An 18,082-nucleotide genomic window follows, 5' to 3' on the forward strand; every position below is an offset into this window, starting at 1 on the left:
TTTGAGATTTCATAGCACCTTTTAGCAATTTCCTATTCTCATTACACCTCAGTACAGTATCCTCTTGTTACTGATGTAGACTCAAATATTTAAAGTGTAAATAACATTAAAGAGAGCAGTAAGGTTCACTGTGCAAAATAATTCACTAAGGAAGAGGTGCTGTGAAGTGTTCTTTGTCATCTAGAATGCTGCATTAGCTAAGTTTTATCAGAATTTTTTCATCAACCCTTTCATGGTGTAGACCCACCTAGTTATTGTATTCAGGTCAACACCAGACAGGCTTATTTAGCTAAAGTTTCATATAAGAATTTTATGAACATCAACCTGCTACACCCCTTGCAGTTAGTATTTAAAACTAGAATCTTATCCATTAGCAGAAAGTACTGTAACAGGAAATACTGGTAAAAAGCTGTAACAATAATAACCATTCCCATTTTTACCCTCTTTGAGGTGCAGGAACCCAAGGGCTAGACTGCTGTAGTCAAGTACATTCATGGATAGATGGCTAACCTACTTCTTTAGTGGCATTGTGTAACTAGAAAACCTTTTGTCACCTCTTTAAGACTAGACCTATGAAAGGTTATCACTGACCAGAGTGTTCTAACCACTAGATACAGTACAACAATAATGGTGCAGTGAGCCATCACAAATAGGTTTGATAAACACGTGTACTGGTACGTTGTTTTCTTTTATTGGTAGAAAATGTAACATTACACTGTTTCCATATATCATATGACTGGTTCCCATCTTGATGACAATGATGAAAATATGAAGGGGAAGTAGTGATGACAGGAATGACAATTGAATGTGATGATGGGATGACATACAATAATGCTGATACAGGGCAGAATGATCAATTTGGAGTTCCCACACCTTTGTAAATACACCAAAATTCACTTCTAGCACAAGTACCATTATTATTTGCATTTCAAATCACAGCAGGTTTATTTGGCTGCTTTGGTTGGAAAACAAAGATAGAATCTGCATATTCCAGTTATTTACTTTCATTTAAATATGGACCATTATTCTGCCAATACCAAAGAGAATGACACTTCATGAACTTGGAGGTGTTGTCTTTGTACAGGGAAAGACGGGAACTCATATAGTAACTGTGTGAAAAGTATTGAGGGTAACTGTTTACGTCTCTGTTTCTTAAACATCAGTATTTAGACTGTTCTCAGCAGGTTCTAACATATTTAGTGGTACCGTACTACAGTACTATTATCTGTGACTATAAAATGGTGTGAAATTACCCCAAAGTAATAGTTACACCTCCATCTGCTGCTGTACTTTACTTGTTGCCATGTATGATTATTTGCATTCAACATAGGAGGTGAACTGATTTTGGAATGACAAATAACTTACTACACTGAAGTAAAACTGACTATGATGTGAAGACAAAGCTATGATGATGATGATGATAGTGATGTTGCTTAAATACAAAGCTGAATGATAAGCAAAAGGTGAGACGTCTGAAACAGACAACAAGTGAATAGCTAAGGAGCAGAAACAACAAATGTCGACAAAAATTGAAAAAGAGAGCAGAAAACATTAATCAAAGCCTAAAATGACAATACTGTCAACAAGTAAAGTCATGTATACACACAGAAGAACATGCAAAGTGAATTTAAAAAGAATGAAAGGCCAGTGACTTGAGATATACACAACGTGAAGAACGTGAGGCCTTTAATCAACCTCCTCCATACGTGAAGCATCCTCATCATCACCTTCAAGTGGCGGCATATCATCTAGGGAGCTGGCAGCTGTGTCATCAGGCAGGGCTGTCATTTCTTCATCATCAATACCCAGGCCAAGGCTGATCATCCTGCAATACTCAGAGACATTAGTTGTGATGTACTTGCACACACACACACACACTCATATAAATGAGCTTGTCTTCTGTAATCTGGCTGCTGTAATGTGATCTAAAACTGACAGCTTTTCATCTTACATGCTGAGCTTTAGCTACAAACAGACAATAGAATGTTACTTGTCATGAAGTGCTATGACACAAAAGGGAAAGCATGAAAGTCAATGTTGCTTAATACATTTGTAATCAGTTATCACTGATCTGGCAGCAAGAAACTTAACCCCTTCAATCTGGTGATGAAAATTATATTACTGGTACCGTATATCTTTTATCCAGTTTTGCAGAAGACCTCTCGTGGGGAGAGGTTAAATGAAGGTTGTATAAAACACTTCCAATCTGAAAATTATATTCATTCGTTCATTCATCATCTAATTCAGTGCTGTTCCATGCAAGGCATAGGAGCCCTGGGCTAGGCAATTTGGTCCTGACACTTAAGATGAAAGTGACCAGCCTCACTCAATCCCTGAGTGGCATTACATGAGCAATAAACCCCAACCACCCCTTGGATATAAACCTGCACCAGCTCAATCCGACTGGAGTGCCTTAATTACTCACTAAACCACCAGGTGCCATCATTTGGTTATATGGTTACCAACCAGCACAGTAAATTGTTTCCTCGTGTACAGGAAACCATTTGGCTTGTCACTCAGTGTAGAGTCATCTGTAGACAGAAGGAAGAGGAGAGAATGAAGGAAAGAAAGACAGTTGTGGAAGGAAGAGAGGAAAGGGCAGGCACCTGAGAGCATGGTCTAAGAAAAACAGTAATAAACTGAAATGTGTCATCAAGTTGAAGGGATTACTGATAAGTTCTAACATTGTTCCTGCCCAGGACGAAATGTACACACCTGTAAATTCTGGCAGCATGAATCCCAGGGTCTTCCAAGTTGAAGCCAGATGCGAGAAGTGAAGTCTCAAACAGCAGCATGACAAGATCCTTAACTGACTTGTCATTCTTGTCAGCATCTGCTTTCTGTTTGAGGGTTTCAATGATACTGTGGTCAGGGTTGATTTCCAGGTGTTTCTTAGCGGCCATATAGCCCATAGTGGAGGTGTCACGCAGTGCCTGTGCCTTCATGATGCGCTCCATGTTAGCAGTCCAACCATATTGGGATGTCACAATGCAGCATGGGGAAGTTACCAGCCGGTTGCTCACCACTACCTTCTCAACACGCTTATCCAGGATGTCCTTGATCACCTGCAAAAGAAACAATTACATACAACTATGTCAAAGTGGTAATACACAATATGACATCTAAGTTAATTACAGCTAAGATGATGTAAACATCATCTTGCTGACCCAGTGTCACGGCAAAACAAAAACTATGACAACTATGAAAGCGGTGGAAGGGAACTTCCTTACTGCACAATAATACAACCCGTTGAGGTGTATCTTAAAAAAAACAATCATGTCTCACCTTGCACAGACTTTCCAGCTCCTTCTTCTTATCCTCAAACTTCTTCTTTGCATCCTCATCCTCAGGCAACTCGAGTCCTTCCTTTGTAACGGAGGTGAGCTGCTTGCCATCGTACTCCTTCAGCTGCTGGATGCAATATTCATCGATGGGGTCAATCATGTAGATCACCTCAAAGCCACCCTTCTTCACCCGCTCAACAAAGGCAGAGTTAGCTACAGCCTCCTTGTTCTCACCAGTAATGTAGTAGATTTGCTTCTGGTTCTCCTTCATGCGGGAGACATAGTCCTTGAGCGAGCACATCTCATCGCCAGAGGAAGATGTGTAGAACCTCAAGAATTCTGCTAGTTTCTTGCGGTTGGTGGAGTCCTCATGGATGCCCAGCTTGATATTCTTGGAGAAGTTGTCGTAGAACTTCTTGAAGGAGTCCTTTTCTTCCACCAGCTCCTCAAAAAGCTCCATTGCCTTCTTGACCAGGTTCTTGCGGATCACCTTCAGGATCTTGTTCTGCTGCAGCATTTCACGGGAAATATTCAGTGGCAGGTCCTCAGAGTCAACTACACCAGTGATGAAGTTGAGGTACTCCGGGATAAGCTCCTCACAGTTGTCCATGATGAAGACACGGCGTACATAGAGCTTGATCTTGTTCTTCTGCTTGCGGTTCTCAAACAGGTCGAAGGGCGCACGACGCGGCACAAACAGCAAGGCGCGGAACTCAAGTTGACCCTCAACACTAAAGTGCTTAATGGCCAGGTGATCCTCCCAGTCATTTGTCAGAGAGCGGTAGAACTCTCCGTACTCCTCCTGGGAGATGTCATCTGGGTTGCGGGTCCAGAGGGGTTTGGTCTTGTTCAGTTCCTCATCCTCTGTGTACTTTTCCTTCACGGTCTTGAACTTCTTGGCCTTCTCTACTCCTTTGTCTGCATCCTCATCAGCACCCACATCCTCAACCTTGGGGGCATCAGCTTTCTCTTCCTTCTTCTCTGCACCTTCCTCCTCCTCTTCCTCATCATCTGGGACTTGCTGAAATTGGGAAGAAAAACTATAAGCACGGTACTCATTGATATATACTACAGGCATTCCTCTTCCCACTCTCACAATCATCATATTAAAACCAAGCATATGAAGGCGTAGGCAAGCTCTTATGACTATTAATTTCAAAACATTCATGAGGACTGGAAATCATTAAACTAAATACTACAACAGGAATGAAATAATGAAGAAGAAAGGCCAAACCTGTGTAACTTTCCATTATGATGTTTGACGTACAAACTGGGAGCTGGCCTTTCCTTTTGCGCTAATTGTACTGTATTCTCATGGGCCAGTGGTCTCTCTAGCACCTCTTCCTTAACAGTTCATTTCTGTACTGATATGTTCTTGTATGGTATTTATGCATTCTGTGTCAGTAATAAAATAGATGTAAACTGCATATAAGCAAATAATAAGCTGTACTGTATTGTACTATGCAAAATTAACCACAACGGAGAAGGTGCCCAAAAGCCGGCTGAGCCAACAAGAATATGGTCTATAATTTTTTTAACATGGCCACCAGCCCTCTGGCTTTCACCTCACCTTTTCCCTCTCCTTCTCAACAAGCAGTTTAATGGGGTAGCCAATGAACTGAGAATGCTTCTTGACCACTTCCTTGATCCTGCGCTCCTCAAGGTATTCTGTCTGGTCCTCCTTCAGGTACAATGTGATCCTTGTACCACGGCTGAGAGGGTTGTCTGCAAGAGGTTTATAGTATATTCAGTTTAAGATATATGCACTGATTCACTTCATTACAGTCTATAATGAGAGAGTGAGAAATGACTTGAAACCCAGTGATGCAAGCTTAGGAGCCAGTCAAGCTTTACTGAACTATCAGGCAAGAGACTATCCTGATTTTTAAAAATAACATACAATGGCTATATTATTTCATTTTATCTTAGCCGTTTGTGATTTTGATGATGACTTATAACTAACCTCACTGTAGTCAGTTTATTTCCTGTCACAGAACTGAGCCACTCCCCAAAATACAAATTCATGGTTGCATGAAATCTGAGGAGCCTTAAAATGACTGTCCAATCTCACTACACTGTACAGTTGGCTAAAATATATAGCCATCAACTGAGCTAAAAATGGTCAAGTCTTCACCAGGTTAGAATAAATATGCTGTAAAGTATCATTCTTGGTAACACTTACTTTTGTCTGGGCGGATAGTGAATGAGCCACCAGCTGCCGACTCCCAGGTGTACTGCTCATCATCATTGTGCTTACTTGTCACCACCACCTTGTCTGCCACCAGGTAGGCAGAGTAGAAGCCCACACCAAACTGACCAATCATGGAGATGTCAGCACCAGCCTGCAGAGCCTCCATGAATGCCTTTGTGCCAGACTTTGCAATGGTTCCAAGGTTGTTAACAAGATCAGCCTTTGTCATGCCCACACCAGTGTCAATAATGGTCAGTGTGCGGTTGCCCTTGTCCAGTTCCAGTCTGATGTGAAGATCCTTGCCAGCCTCCAGCTTTGATGGATCTGTGAGGGACTCATAGCGGATCTTGTCCAGAGCATCTGAGGAGTTTGAAATCAGTTCACGAAGGAAGATCTCTTTGTTGCTGTAAAAGGTGTTGATGATGAGGGACATCAACTGGGCGATCTCCGCCTGGAAGGCGAAGGTCTCTACATCTTCCATCATCTCCTCAGGCATCTGCAGATGAAGTGCATACAAAAAATTGTATTTTCCATAATACTTATAAAATATAACTCTCTCTCTCTCTCTCTCTCTCTCACACACACACACACACACACACACACACACACTCTGAGTTTTGGGAAAGAGAAATTTAAAAAATAAAGTAGAATTACCTCATGGTCTCTCAAGTTAGGGCATAGGTGTTTGGCCATGAGAAGAGATGTACAATATATTGGTGAAAAGGGGGGAAGGGAAGGAAGGAGGTGGGGGAAATGGGGAAGGAAGGGAAGCAGGGAAAGAGGAGAAGGGGTGGGGAAGGAGTAAGGATAAAAGAAGGGGAAGGGGAATGAGAGACAAAGAGAGGGGGTAAGGCTGCGAAAAGGGGGGGAAAGTGGTAAGGAAGGAGGAAGATGGGGAGAAGAGAGGGGGTAGATGTAGGGAGGGAGGGAAGAAGCAGGAGAATGCCTCTCTCTCTCTCTCTCTCTCCACCAAGATAACTTGTTTTATTCCTAACAATCGTAGTATTGCTTGGAGTGGTGGGCAGGGGAAAGCATTCCTCATTTCCACTTTTTTTTTTTCTTAATACACTGCATTTTCTGCAGAATTAGTTTCTCCTTCACACATCTCTATGGGTCAATAGAAATCCTGTTGTATGTGCTTACTAGGCCTTGTACTCTCATTGTCTGCCCACTCCTTTCTTTGCCTTAGCTTTACATCTTTCCCTCATTTTCCCTGCTTACAGTGCTTAGGCTACCTCTCACGTTCCCTTCCCATCCCTCGCCCCCTCCCTCCCCCCGGACCCCGACACCCCTACCGCAGTACCTCCCACGGCTGCCAAAAATAGCACAAAGCATGGCGGGTTCTGTCAGACTTCAGAAATTTTTCGTCTGAGTTAAAATAGATAATGTGGTCTCTAATACACTTCTTAGGATGCACAAGTTATATTAAAGGTATTCTTTCCACGGTCAGATTTCCCGTTCTCTCATGACCTTCTTTTGCTATATATTAGCGTTCTGTACCTTCTACAACAATATTTCAATTCTCATGACTAATAACCAAGCATCGTCCATTTAAAGACGTGAAAACCATGTTAAGTGCTACAGTACGATTTTATTCAGGTTGGAAATCACTCTCGCCCTCCAAAGTCGAGGGTACCGGTACTAGCTTTTCTGGACGTGAGATATGCTAATCTTCGTAACGCCACGCATCTTAACTCCTGACACTGTAGCTCTCCAGTGTTTGCGACGCCGTGTGTAGTCCGCTCCTAACGTCCAATATGCAGGTATTTAGGTATTTAGACATGAATGTTAACGAAATAATTTAAGGTTGGTTGATCCAGTTTTTTATAAATATCGGCACATATCATGTAAAGGTTTGGGATATTTTTATTGTTCAGGTTTAAACAGGTCAACTTAGGGCGCGGCCTCGCTGTGTTGTCTGAGTACTCTTTACCTGGTTAATCTTGCTAGTTTAATTTTGGGCTACGCAAGTAACCAGGCTGGGGAGTGGCTTCCCGTCTTCTGAGGGTTAAAACACAAATAGCATACTGGACTAAGAAGGTAGCTCAGAAAAATAAAAAATGTGCTCGACATGAGCTGTACCTGAACATACACTGTTGTTCAGAGCTAACCACAGAGCAACACAATTAATTATTTCCTGCTTTTTAAGTCGGTGACGATGCAACTCTATAATACAAAAGTAGTAAGCTGTAAAATGTTAAAATGCCGAGTTATTTCAGCGATTTTTGCGGTAAGAACATCACTCCACAGATTCGTCACCAACCACATTTCGTTTACTAGCTTACCTTCAGTTACTGTACCTTAGTTGGCACTGGTATAAAAATAAATCACTTTGTCTTCAAGAGGTTCCTTTCTCACACGTGTCTTCTTGACGGCTGCCTAACCGGTTCTGTGGAACACATGGCACCCCTTGGCTATATATGTATGAGATTTTGGCAACGGCGGCCATCTTGAACTACGAGATGTTCGAGAATTACTATTTTTATTTCGATTTAGCGATGTCTGCCTTTTATCATGAAACTGGCAAAGCTCTCTGATATGTTTGGGGTCACAGTTAACTTTTGCTATTTTTACTCGTTTTGTTTCGATGGTGCAATATAAACGCCCCGTAAGAATGAAGGTGAACCTGTTCTATTATTCTTTTTTCCCTCTCTTTAATCACTGCATGTTTGAAGCTGGACTTATCACGGTACTCTATAACTATATTGCAAGGCTAATTATAAGAATTGCACGGATGCAATAAAAAATTTATTCAGTTACCATATCAGACTATCAGGCAACCTCATACAGAGAATGTTCCAGAAGGGTCTAGAAACGTTTCCGGAAGTTGGGGGTCATAATGAACATCCTGTTGACAAAATTCAAAGCCTGCCCTTAATTATCCCGGGAGGCAATTTATAATTATTTAATAAATAACTAAATAAATATAAAACGTATAATTGTTTCCTGTATATATGGACTTATCACTTTAGATCCATTATAGACTACTTTTCTTAAGAACTTTCCAAACGTTTCCCTCTAGTGATTTCGAAACCAGCATTATTAGTTAATTTTGGTGCTAACTGTGGCAAACCCAGTATCCTTAGGCAGGAATGGATGCGTTAATTTAGAAAGCCTGAGATAATAGAGACAAACGTCAATGATCATGCTGCCTATGAGAGAGAGAGAGAGAGAGGGGGGGGGAGGCTTCGTTGTCGTTATTATTATTATCATTATTATTATTATTGTTATTATTATTATTATTATTATTATAATTATTATTATTATTATTATCGTCCGTCTTTAGAAGGCGGAGAGATGATGTTTTTGCCTTCCTCTGAGTGTGTGTGTGTGTGTGTGTGTGTGTGTGTGTGTTCCCATTATATCTTATGAATGGCTTGAGCCATCAACATGAAGCTTTCAGGGTATCAAAATATGGCCAAATTCTTGGCCGAGTTCGAAAATGGGCACTTGGGTTCAAGATCAAGGTCACCAAAATGGCTGTCATAGGTCAACTAATTTTTCTCGTCCGCCTTTAGCACCAATATATCTCACGAATGACTAGAGCTATCAACATGAAACCTTCAGGGTATCAAGATAGGGCCAAAATCTTGACCCGAGTTTGAAATTGGGCACGCAAGGTCAATTAGGTCAAGGTCACCAAAATGACAGCCAAAGGTCAACTAGTTTTTATCGCCCGCCTTTAACATCATTACAGGCTATCTCATGAACGGCTTGAGCTATCAACATAAAATCTTCAGGGTATTAAGAAATGGCCAAAATCGTGAACTTGGCCAATCAGCACGATCCGCGGCCAGGAAAAAAATGTGGGCGAAAACCCTGAGCCCCCAAAGCATTTCATGTTGTGTGTTAAAACTGAGATTCCGGGACTGGTCCCACTGACATGAAATGCTCTGGGGGTTCGGGGTTTTCGTCCAGTTTTTTCCTGGCCGCGGATCTTGCTGATAGGCTTATAGTAGTGAAAATCGTATGGGTGTGGGCATATGCGTGGTTATAGTAGTGCGACAACCTTAACACAAACACATTTAAGTCAGAGAAACCCACACAAGTAGGTAACTAAAAGAAACCTACCATAGATAAAGCTTATATTGTACAGTATACAGTTTCATAAATCCACCGATTATTGAGTACTTAATTCAAACCCACAGCAGCCAGAATATACGGTATTTAACTCAGAGAAACCACCAGTCAGTGTGTAACTCAAAGAAACGCACCACAGTCATACTTGAATCTGGTCTTGTTAAAAGTGCTCTGGGTCTGTACTTATAAAACACTAAGACTGCATCATACGGCGAAAGTCTGTCCTAAATTCACAGGAAGGAGACATAACTCCTACCTAACCTAAGACATAGTTAAAGACAACTCCCCAGTTGGTGTAGCGCTTTGGACGCGGCTTATGGCCGCCGCACCACAACAGGAAATTTGCCACCGTCAACCAAGACGTTTTGGTGACAGGAAAGATGTGCTTAACTATCTAAGTGATGCAAAACTGGTAAAGAGATACGGCTTGGGGCATGCAAGCACAATTTTTGTGACATTTGGTGCGGGAGACCCTTAAAAGGCCAACGGCAACAAACAAGGCTCTCACGCCAGAGATGAAAGTTATTTTAACGTTGCATTACCTTGCAGTTGGAAAAATGCAGCTTTGTAGTGGTGACGACCACTTGTATGTTTCCCCATCGTACTGCTGTAGCTCTCCATGTTCCAGATTGCGGTGGTGGTGTACCGTGTTTGTTTACAGGATGGTACGGTGAGGCAACATGTCCTCGTAAATAATAAAACAAAATGGTAAATAAATAATTCCTAAAACTTGACATTCATCAGTTGACTTTTCGCTGAAAACATAAAAAAAAAAAAAAAATGCAGTAAGTTGATATTTTTTGTTACGTCTCTTCTAGTTTTTTTTTCCTGTAAAATTCGCAAGTGGCAAACCACTACCTCAGCAGCTTGTTATTTCGACGTATCAAAATGTCGAACTCGTTATGATGAACTGCTCCGTAAGTCCCACACTTCTGCCTTTCACTTAACCATGATGTTGGTTTTATAAGTACGGCCCCACCGATTTTCACTACTATAAGCCTATCAGCAAGATCCACGGCAAGGAAAAAACAGGACGAAAACCCCGAGCCCCCAGAGCACTTCACGTCTTGATTTAAAACTGAGATTCGGGAACCAAATATATAATCTGGCTGCTGTGGGTTTCTCTGATTTAACTGCAATTTTCCGTCACAAGCATCAGAAGTTACTGAGCCTGTCGTTTACGCCGAGATTAGAGGTGTATATCCCTCGCCCATCCATGCACCTAAAGGGGCTACCATAAAATTTACACTTACATTTCACCAGTCACATCAATATTCTTTACCCAATGACTATGTGGTTTGAGAATCTAGTCAAGCCTCAGTATTCGTTTGTTATTAATAACTTCAGCACAATAGTGAAACCTCCCCCCCCCCAACTTCCTCACACAATAATTTATAACTTCCTCAGCTTGGAATTAGTGTTTTACATACCACTCCATACCTCAAAACCATCCATCAAACTTCAATTCTCATAGACCCCTTACAACACTTTAACACTACTGAACAGCAACCATATTACAAAAACAAATGCAAACCGCCACCATAATACAAAAAGGAATGCAAAGAATGTTAATTTCCAGTTTTATTACAAAACACTTAACAGCTTACACAACTTTCCTACAATAACTATTCATACCTTATAACTACGACACTTTCAACAAAAATAACTTAAGGAATGGAGATCCGGAATGATACATGAAAATGGAATAAAATTAAAATGAACTTTGGTATGGAATGAGAATGAAGGTATTGTAAACAAGTTTGACTAGCAGATGACCCTACAAATTAGTCCACTTCTTCCATGCGGGAGGCATCTTCATCATCTCCTTCCAGGGGTGGCATCTCCTCGTCAGCATTCTCTGTTCCTTCTTCTGCTGGAGTATCGTCTTCATCGATACCAAGGCCCAATTTAATCATTCTGGAAGAAAAAAAAAAAATGTTAGACAATGTTATACTGCACATGGTAACTAAAGCAGAAATACAAGTTCAGACGGAGAATTTAATCAAGTTTTTCATATAATAAGCGGATATAACTTCAGTCATCAGCAAAACAACCATCTAAAACAGCTTCCTGCAATTGCATGGGATAGACCCAAGACAAAGGAACCGCACAGTAGGAAAAGCAGAACTAAACTGAAGCACTGCTTTTCAATATTCAACACCATATCCTCACCATTACTTTTCATTGCATCCCTCACCAACTTCACCCTCCTTTCATTATTTATTCTCTGGAACTCACCTGTAGATGCGGCCAGCATGGACACCAGGATCCTCCAAGGTGAAGCCAGAGGACAGCAGGGCACTCTCAAACAGTAACATGACAAGGTCCTTGACAGACTTGTCATTCTTGTCAGCATCTGCCTTCTGCCTAAGGGTTTCAATAATACTGTGGTCGGGGTTGATTTCCAGGTGTTTCTTTGCAGCCATATAGCCCATAGTGGAGGTATCACGCAATGCCTGTGCCTTCATGATGCGCTCCATGTTAGCAGTCCAACCATACTGGGATGTCACAATGCAGCATGGGGAAGTTACCAGCCGGTTGCTCACCACTACCTTCTCAACACGCTTATCCAGGATGTCCTTGACCACCTTGCAGAGGTTTTCAAACTTTGACTTCTGTTCCTCCAAACGCTTCTTTTCATCAGCATCCTCAGGAAGTTCAAGCCCCTCCTTTGTAACAGACACCAGTTGCTTGCCATCATACTCCTTCAGCTGCTGGACGCAGTATTCATCAATGGGCTCCACCATGTACACCACTTCAAACCCACGCTTCTTGACACGCTCCACGAAGGCCGAGTTGTGAACTTGTTCACGGCTCTCACCAGTAATGTAATAAATGTGCTTCTGGTTCTCCTTCATGCGGGAGACATAGTCCTTCAGGCTGCAAATGTCATCACCAGAAGCAGATGTGTGGTAGCGCAGGAATTCTGCCAGCTTCTTACGGTTGGTGGAGTCCTCGTGGATACCCAGTTTGATGTTCTTCGAAAAGTTTTCATAGAATTTCTTGTAGTTATCTTTGTCCTCAACCAATTCTTCAAACAGCTCCATGGCCTTTTTGACCAAGTTCTTGCGAATCACCTTCAGGATTTTGTTCTGCTGAAGCATCTCACGGGAAATATTCAATGGCAAATCCTCAGAGTCTACAACGCCATTAAGGAAGTTGAGATACTCTGGAATAAGCTCCTCACAGTTTTCCATGATGAACACACGACGTACATACAGCTTTATCTTGTTCTTCTGCTTGCGGTTCTCAAACAAGTCGAATGGAGCACGGCGAGGCAAGAACAGGAGGGCACGGAATTCCAACTGACCCTCCACACTGAAGTGCTTAACAGCCAAATGATCCTCCCAGTCATTGGTGAGAGATTTGTAAAATTCACCATACTCATCCTGAGAGATGTCATCAGGATTGCGAGTCCAAAGAGGCTTTGTCTTATTGAGTTCCTCATCTTCAGTGTATTTCTCCTTTACAGTTTTCTTTTTCTTTCCTTCCTTCTTGTCTGCCTCCTCATCCTCACCCACATCCTCAACTTTTGGCTTGTCATCTTCCTCATCCTTCTTTTCATCCTCTTCTTTTTCTTCTTCCTCATCATCAGACACTTCCTGCAATGAATCATAACACATAATTATTATCTTTGCAACTTAGGCCCTCTAATTATTAATGTGTTTTGATCCTCCAAAACCTCCAGACTAAATTTTATACTAAAGCACACCAACAGGAAAAAAAAAAAAAAAAAAGAGGGGGGGGGGAAGGTTGTTACAAAATTCAAAATTCATGCCTAGTCACCATGGCTAATTTAAGTTAAAGTGCAGTCAATGCAGTCAACAAGCTCTATGCAGTATTGCTGTGACAAGTATAAACTGGCAGAAATCAATCTTAAGCCATCAAATTATAAAGGCACCAGCTGGTACTGAATTTACCAGAGATGACCTGTATCATCCAAATGCAAACACTAATACATACCTTGTCCCTCTCTTTCTCAACCAGGAGCTTGATTGGGTAACCGATGAACTGCGAGTGCTTCTTTACAATCTCCTTGATTCGCCTCTCCTCCAGGTACTCTGTCTGATCTTCCTTCAGGTGCAGGGTTATCTTAGTACCTCGTCCCAATGGTTCCCCTGAAAGAAAATATGTTCTGTTCATTTGTTCATATTTGGAGGCTCCAGCATGCTTGCATGCATCGACCTTGGTCATGTAGTGGTGGCTCTCCATACTGCAAGATCTCTGGCAGCTTCCCTATTCAGTCCCTCCCTGAGGAAACACTCAATGATCTCGTCCCAGGTCTTTTTCGGTCTACCTCTCACTACCCTACCCTTAACATTAACACTTCTCACTTTCTTCACTCTATCCTCTCCACATTCCCAAACCTCTACCTCTCCTCATCACAACACTAATACACTCCAATCCCATCCTACACCTCAACTCTTCAGCTGTAAACCTAGCCCCCCCCCCCCCAGGCTTCACACTCAGGGACAAACTGCACATCCACCTACTCAATTCTCATTTCAGTACATCTGAGCCTACAAACATCCTCTTCATTAACTGCCAAGGTTTCAATACCATAAACCACAGAGGACGGGCCCTCGCAATGTCAGGAGAGGCAACAGCTCCTCCTTTAAACCACTCCTCACTCTAGCCACAGAGTTAGCTCCAGCCCCACCTCCTACACGTCTCCCAAATAACAAATCTCTTCCACACACTCAAGGGACTCACCAGCAAATAATACCTTTCATGCCTGAATTTCCACCTGCTCTCCCTAACTTGCACTGTACCTCTAATACCACTACATCTCTTATGCACCCACTTAACACACTTCACAAAATAGAATTACTTCCCACGCCCTTGTGGCAAATCGCACATGGTCATTCTCCTATTCTTTGACAGTACCGCCACCAGCCCTAGATACCATCACTTTTGTTTTATCTGCATTTAGTCCTAAGCCCTTGCACCTCATACCATCTCTCCACTTCCTAAATCTTTCATCCACTCCCCTTTCATTCTCTGCTATCATTACCAAATCTCGTACATGCAAATTTTAAAACTTTATGCTTTAAGTACTGTACACACAAACCTCGATTTAAGGGACTAAATGGAGAATCAGCTTGTCCCTTACTTGAAAATGTTCATTGTTTTACCACATATAAAGACAATCTTATTAAGAAAAGCAATGATTGTTTTACTTATCTTACTGAATTATATGAATAGGAATATTATTTTACAGGTACTGTATAAAGAAACATTTCAATGTGTATAACCTTGACATCATGTATCATTACAAAACAATGTCTGTCAGGTAAAACATGAAGTCCCTTAAATCCGAAATCCCTTAAAATCGAGGTTTGAGTGTACATCCAATCTTGCGTCACCCAATCAAGACTGCAAAGGCCCTGGGGTTTGTTACTAAGACATTTGGGAATGATCAGTTGTTTACCCCATAGTGGTGTCACAAGAGCAGTAAACCCCCAAACACCTAGCAGAATGATCCACATCCTGTTGTATTACCTTAACTCAGGATGACCAGGCATTTAAAACATTGTATGAGGGCTACGGGGCTAATGCACTACACCAGTTCACAGCACGGAAGCCCACCCTTGATCTCCCTGTGTGCATCATAGAACTGTCCCATAAAGAGGAGAGCACTCAAGTGTGACAGGGTATTTATTATGACCACTACAACTTAAATGCCACAAAATCCAGTACCATTAATACCCTCGTGCCTTACCATGGTCAGTTCGGACAGTGAACGATCCACCGGCAGAGGACTCCCACACATACTGTTCATCGTCATTGTTCTTGGATACAACTGTCACCTTGTCGGCCACCAGGTAGGCAGAGTAGAAGCCCACACCAAACTGACCAATCATGGAGATGTCAGCACCTGCCTGCAGTGCTTCCATGAATGCCTTTGTGCCAGATTTTGCAATGGTTCCAAGGTTGTTCACAAGATCGGCCTTTGTCATACCAATACCACTGTAAATAAAAATTCCCATTAGTTTTGTGGGTCATACTCATTACTGTAGGGCAATATGGAAACTTGCAACATTTTTCAGAGTATGTTATCGAACAAGTCTGGTGGAGGGCACTTGACACCAGGCATTGTGTCACCCAGCCACCCTTCAGGCGCAAATTATCTCATCATTGATACAAACAACACATTTAAGCTGAAACACTCCTGCCTGACAAAGTTTGTGAGAACAAAACAGCATTCTGCATGATCTTTTAATTTTAAAAACTCTGCAAATAATCAAAATGATGCAATCCACTCTCCATATGTATAATCACAATATTGTTTCTTGCTTTTGTACTTCCATACCACTGCCTTGTAATTACCAGATCACCTCTGCATGTCACTCCTAATATTCTGTCATCTCTGACTATGTCATCAAAGCATGCCGTCCTGTTGAACAGACTGCCTTGTACATTCTTCACAAACTACATCAAATATAAATACTTAACATTAACCAACTTTAGTGCTTATATAAATCTTCACCCAGGTATTGAGGATGATGCTTGGTAAATGGGAGAAAACCTATTTTCCACAGATATCAAACAAATCAGACACGTCCAAAAAGAAAGCACTTAAAGTAGTATTTCAGTTTCAACCCATAACTGTTTAGGACAGTCATATCCAGCAACCAATTTCCACAAATACAGCAGTTACTACTTCAAGGTGATTGAATTCACCATTACAGAGCAATGAAGCTCACAGGGGATAAAGTTGAAATTAAAACTTTATAGTATTGAAGGAGAACTAATTAAATGCTCACCTGTCGATGATGGTGAGGGTGCGGTCATTCTTGTTGGGCACCAGCTTGATGAAGAGGTCCTTGCCTGTGTCCAGCTTTGATGGATCTGTGAGGGACTCATAGCGGATCTTGTCCAGAGCATCTGAGGAGTTTGAGATCAGCTCACGAAGGAAGATCTCTTTGTTGCTGTAAAAGGTGTTGATGATGAGGGACATCAACTGGGCGATCTCCGCCTGGAAGGCGAAGGTCTCCACGTCTTCCATTACTTCCTCAGGCATCTGTGGAAAGGAATAGAATGGTTAAAGTATATGGGACAGCAAATTTGGACAAACTTATCCACAAAGTACCCGAACTTTCCAAACTCATGTGCCTGTTCCCCAAAGCAAGTCTAAACCAGTATCCTAACCCTCAAAATCAGAGTGTAACCACGGCAACCCCTAAATCACGTGCCTAAACTTCAGAGTGATCAGCACAACCTCCATAGTGTTTCAGTGCAGTGCCTGTATTTAAGCTATGCCTCATGGCAGTCTTACATTAGACCACGTCCCAGAGCAATATCTATACTGTACCTGTGCCCATGAGCTGTTTGTACTATCCCCTCCCCTCCCCGGCGCGTGGGTGACCGTGTCCTAACCCGACAGCAGTCCTATATTAACTGTCCCAACCTACCAAAACTTTCCTAGTCAACTGTTCACAGTAATTAAATTAAAGTAATTTACAGTCAGCGGTAATCCAATTAACCCTGGAGAATTCACGTCAACACTCTTCCGTCTTCTCATCGCACATTAGCCCCTCCTCGCCGTGTGTCAATTTGTCCTTCACCGTGAGGCCCAAGTCCTTAAAATCTGCAGGCAACAGGTTTCGTACATCCCCTCGACTTCTTATTCCCCAAAGAGTGTGAACTACAGGAAAAGGGAAACTTCAGCATGCAGTCCACTGCGTTCACGTCCTGATGAAACTGGAGTTTCTACTATATACTGAATTAATACAACATAAACTAAGTCCCTGAAGCCACAAAATACAAATTCACTGGGCAAATCTACCGATGTCCGACAGACCTAACATATGACGCGAAAATAACTTGCATTAGATTCTGCAAAACAATAGCGTATGCACATTACTCAAAAAGGCTCCACCATATACACCACTAGGAAACCCACGCTTCTTGACAGGCTCAAGAACTTGTTCATGGCTCTCAAAACCACAAGGAAATTCAAAAGGTATTAGTCACCTGGCATTTTCCCAGAACACGTGATTGCTTACTAAGATGAACTCGAGATTATTTTGATATTCTATTCATTCACAAAAATTACATAAAATCCCATCAACTCGAAATGTTAATTCCACTAGAGGCAGCAAGAATACTAATCATTATGGTGAAGGAATTAATCGCGCGCCGCACCCTGGCACACCCAGGCGACCGGCACCCGTATTTCACCACACACCTGTGACAGTACACGATAAATGTTACAAAAATAACTTGAATAGCAACGCTAAAACTATGACGGTCCGCAGCGTAAGTACACACCAATAAAACTACACAGTACTTACGTTTGGTCTCTTTGGAATGTATCAAATGCGCGGGAATGTAACAGAGGAACAGCGCCTTGCGTCTAAACTACGCGGGCTCCGAGTGGGTTCTAATGCTGATTCCACACACCCCCGGTTAAAATCTGTACGGAGCCCTCACTGTGTATTCCTCCGCAAGAATGTCCCTAATTTTCTTATTCGGGCTTATCGTACCTTAATCATCAATAAAGTACATGTTGAAATCGATTATG

General features: G+C 42.0%; 2 protein-coding genes across 2 annotated transcripts; both read right to left on the reverse strand.

Annotated features, from left to right (window-relative positions):
• Positions 1 to 593: 593 nt before the first annotated feature.
• LOC145407273 (heat shock protein HSP 90-alpha-like) lies at positions 594 to 7,852 on the reverse strand. Its single transcript, XM_080278308.1, has 6 exons — positions 7,761 to 7,852; positions 5,467 to 5,971; positions 4,855 to 5,009; positions 3,286 to 4,305; positions 2,716 to 3,065; positions 594 to 1,825 (listed from the first exon to the last, which is right to left on the reverse strand). The coding sequence occupies exons 2-6, from the start codon at positions 5,969 to 5,971 to the stop codon at positions 1,687 to 1,689; spliced, it is 2,169 nt and encodes a 722-aa protein (XP_080134434.1). The 5' UTR covers positions 7,761 to 7,852; the 3' UTR covers positions 594 to 1,686.
• Positions 7,853 to 11,123: 3,271 nt separating this feature from the next.
• On the reverse strand, positions 11,124 to 17,931 carry Hsp83 (Heat shock protein 83). Its single transcript, XM_080278309.1, has 6 exons — positions 17,853 to 17,931; positions 16,323 to 16,579; positions 15,278 to 15,525; positions 13,519 to 13,673; positions 11,794 to 13,157; positions 11,124 to 11,472 (listed from the first exon to the last, which is right to left on the reverse strand). The coding sequence occupies exons 2-6, from the start codon at positions 16,577 to 16,579 to the stop codon at positions 11,340 to 11,342; spliced, it is 2,157 nt and encodes a 718-aa protein (XP_080134435.1). The 5' UTR covers positions 17,853 to 17,931; the 3' UTR covers positions 11,124 to 11,339.
• Positions 17,932 to 18,082: the final 151 nt, after the last annotated feature.

This window comes from Coenobita brevimanus, chromosome 72 (assembly GCF_032717465.1).
Source record: "Coenobita brevimanus isolate Jiangsu-jjx chromosome 72, ASM3271746v2, whole genome shotgun sequence".
NCBI classification, from domain to species: Eukaryota; Metazoa; Arthropoda; class Malacostraca; order Decapoda; family Coenobitidae; genus Coenobita; species Coenobita brevimanus.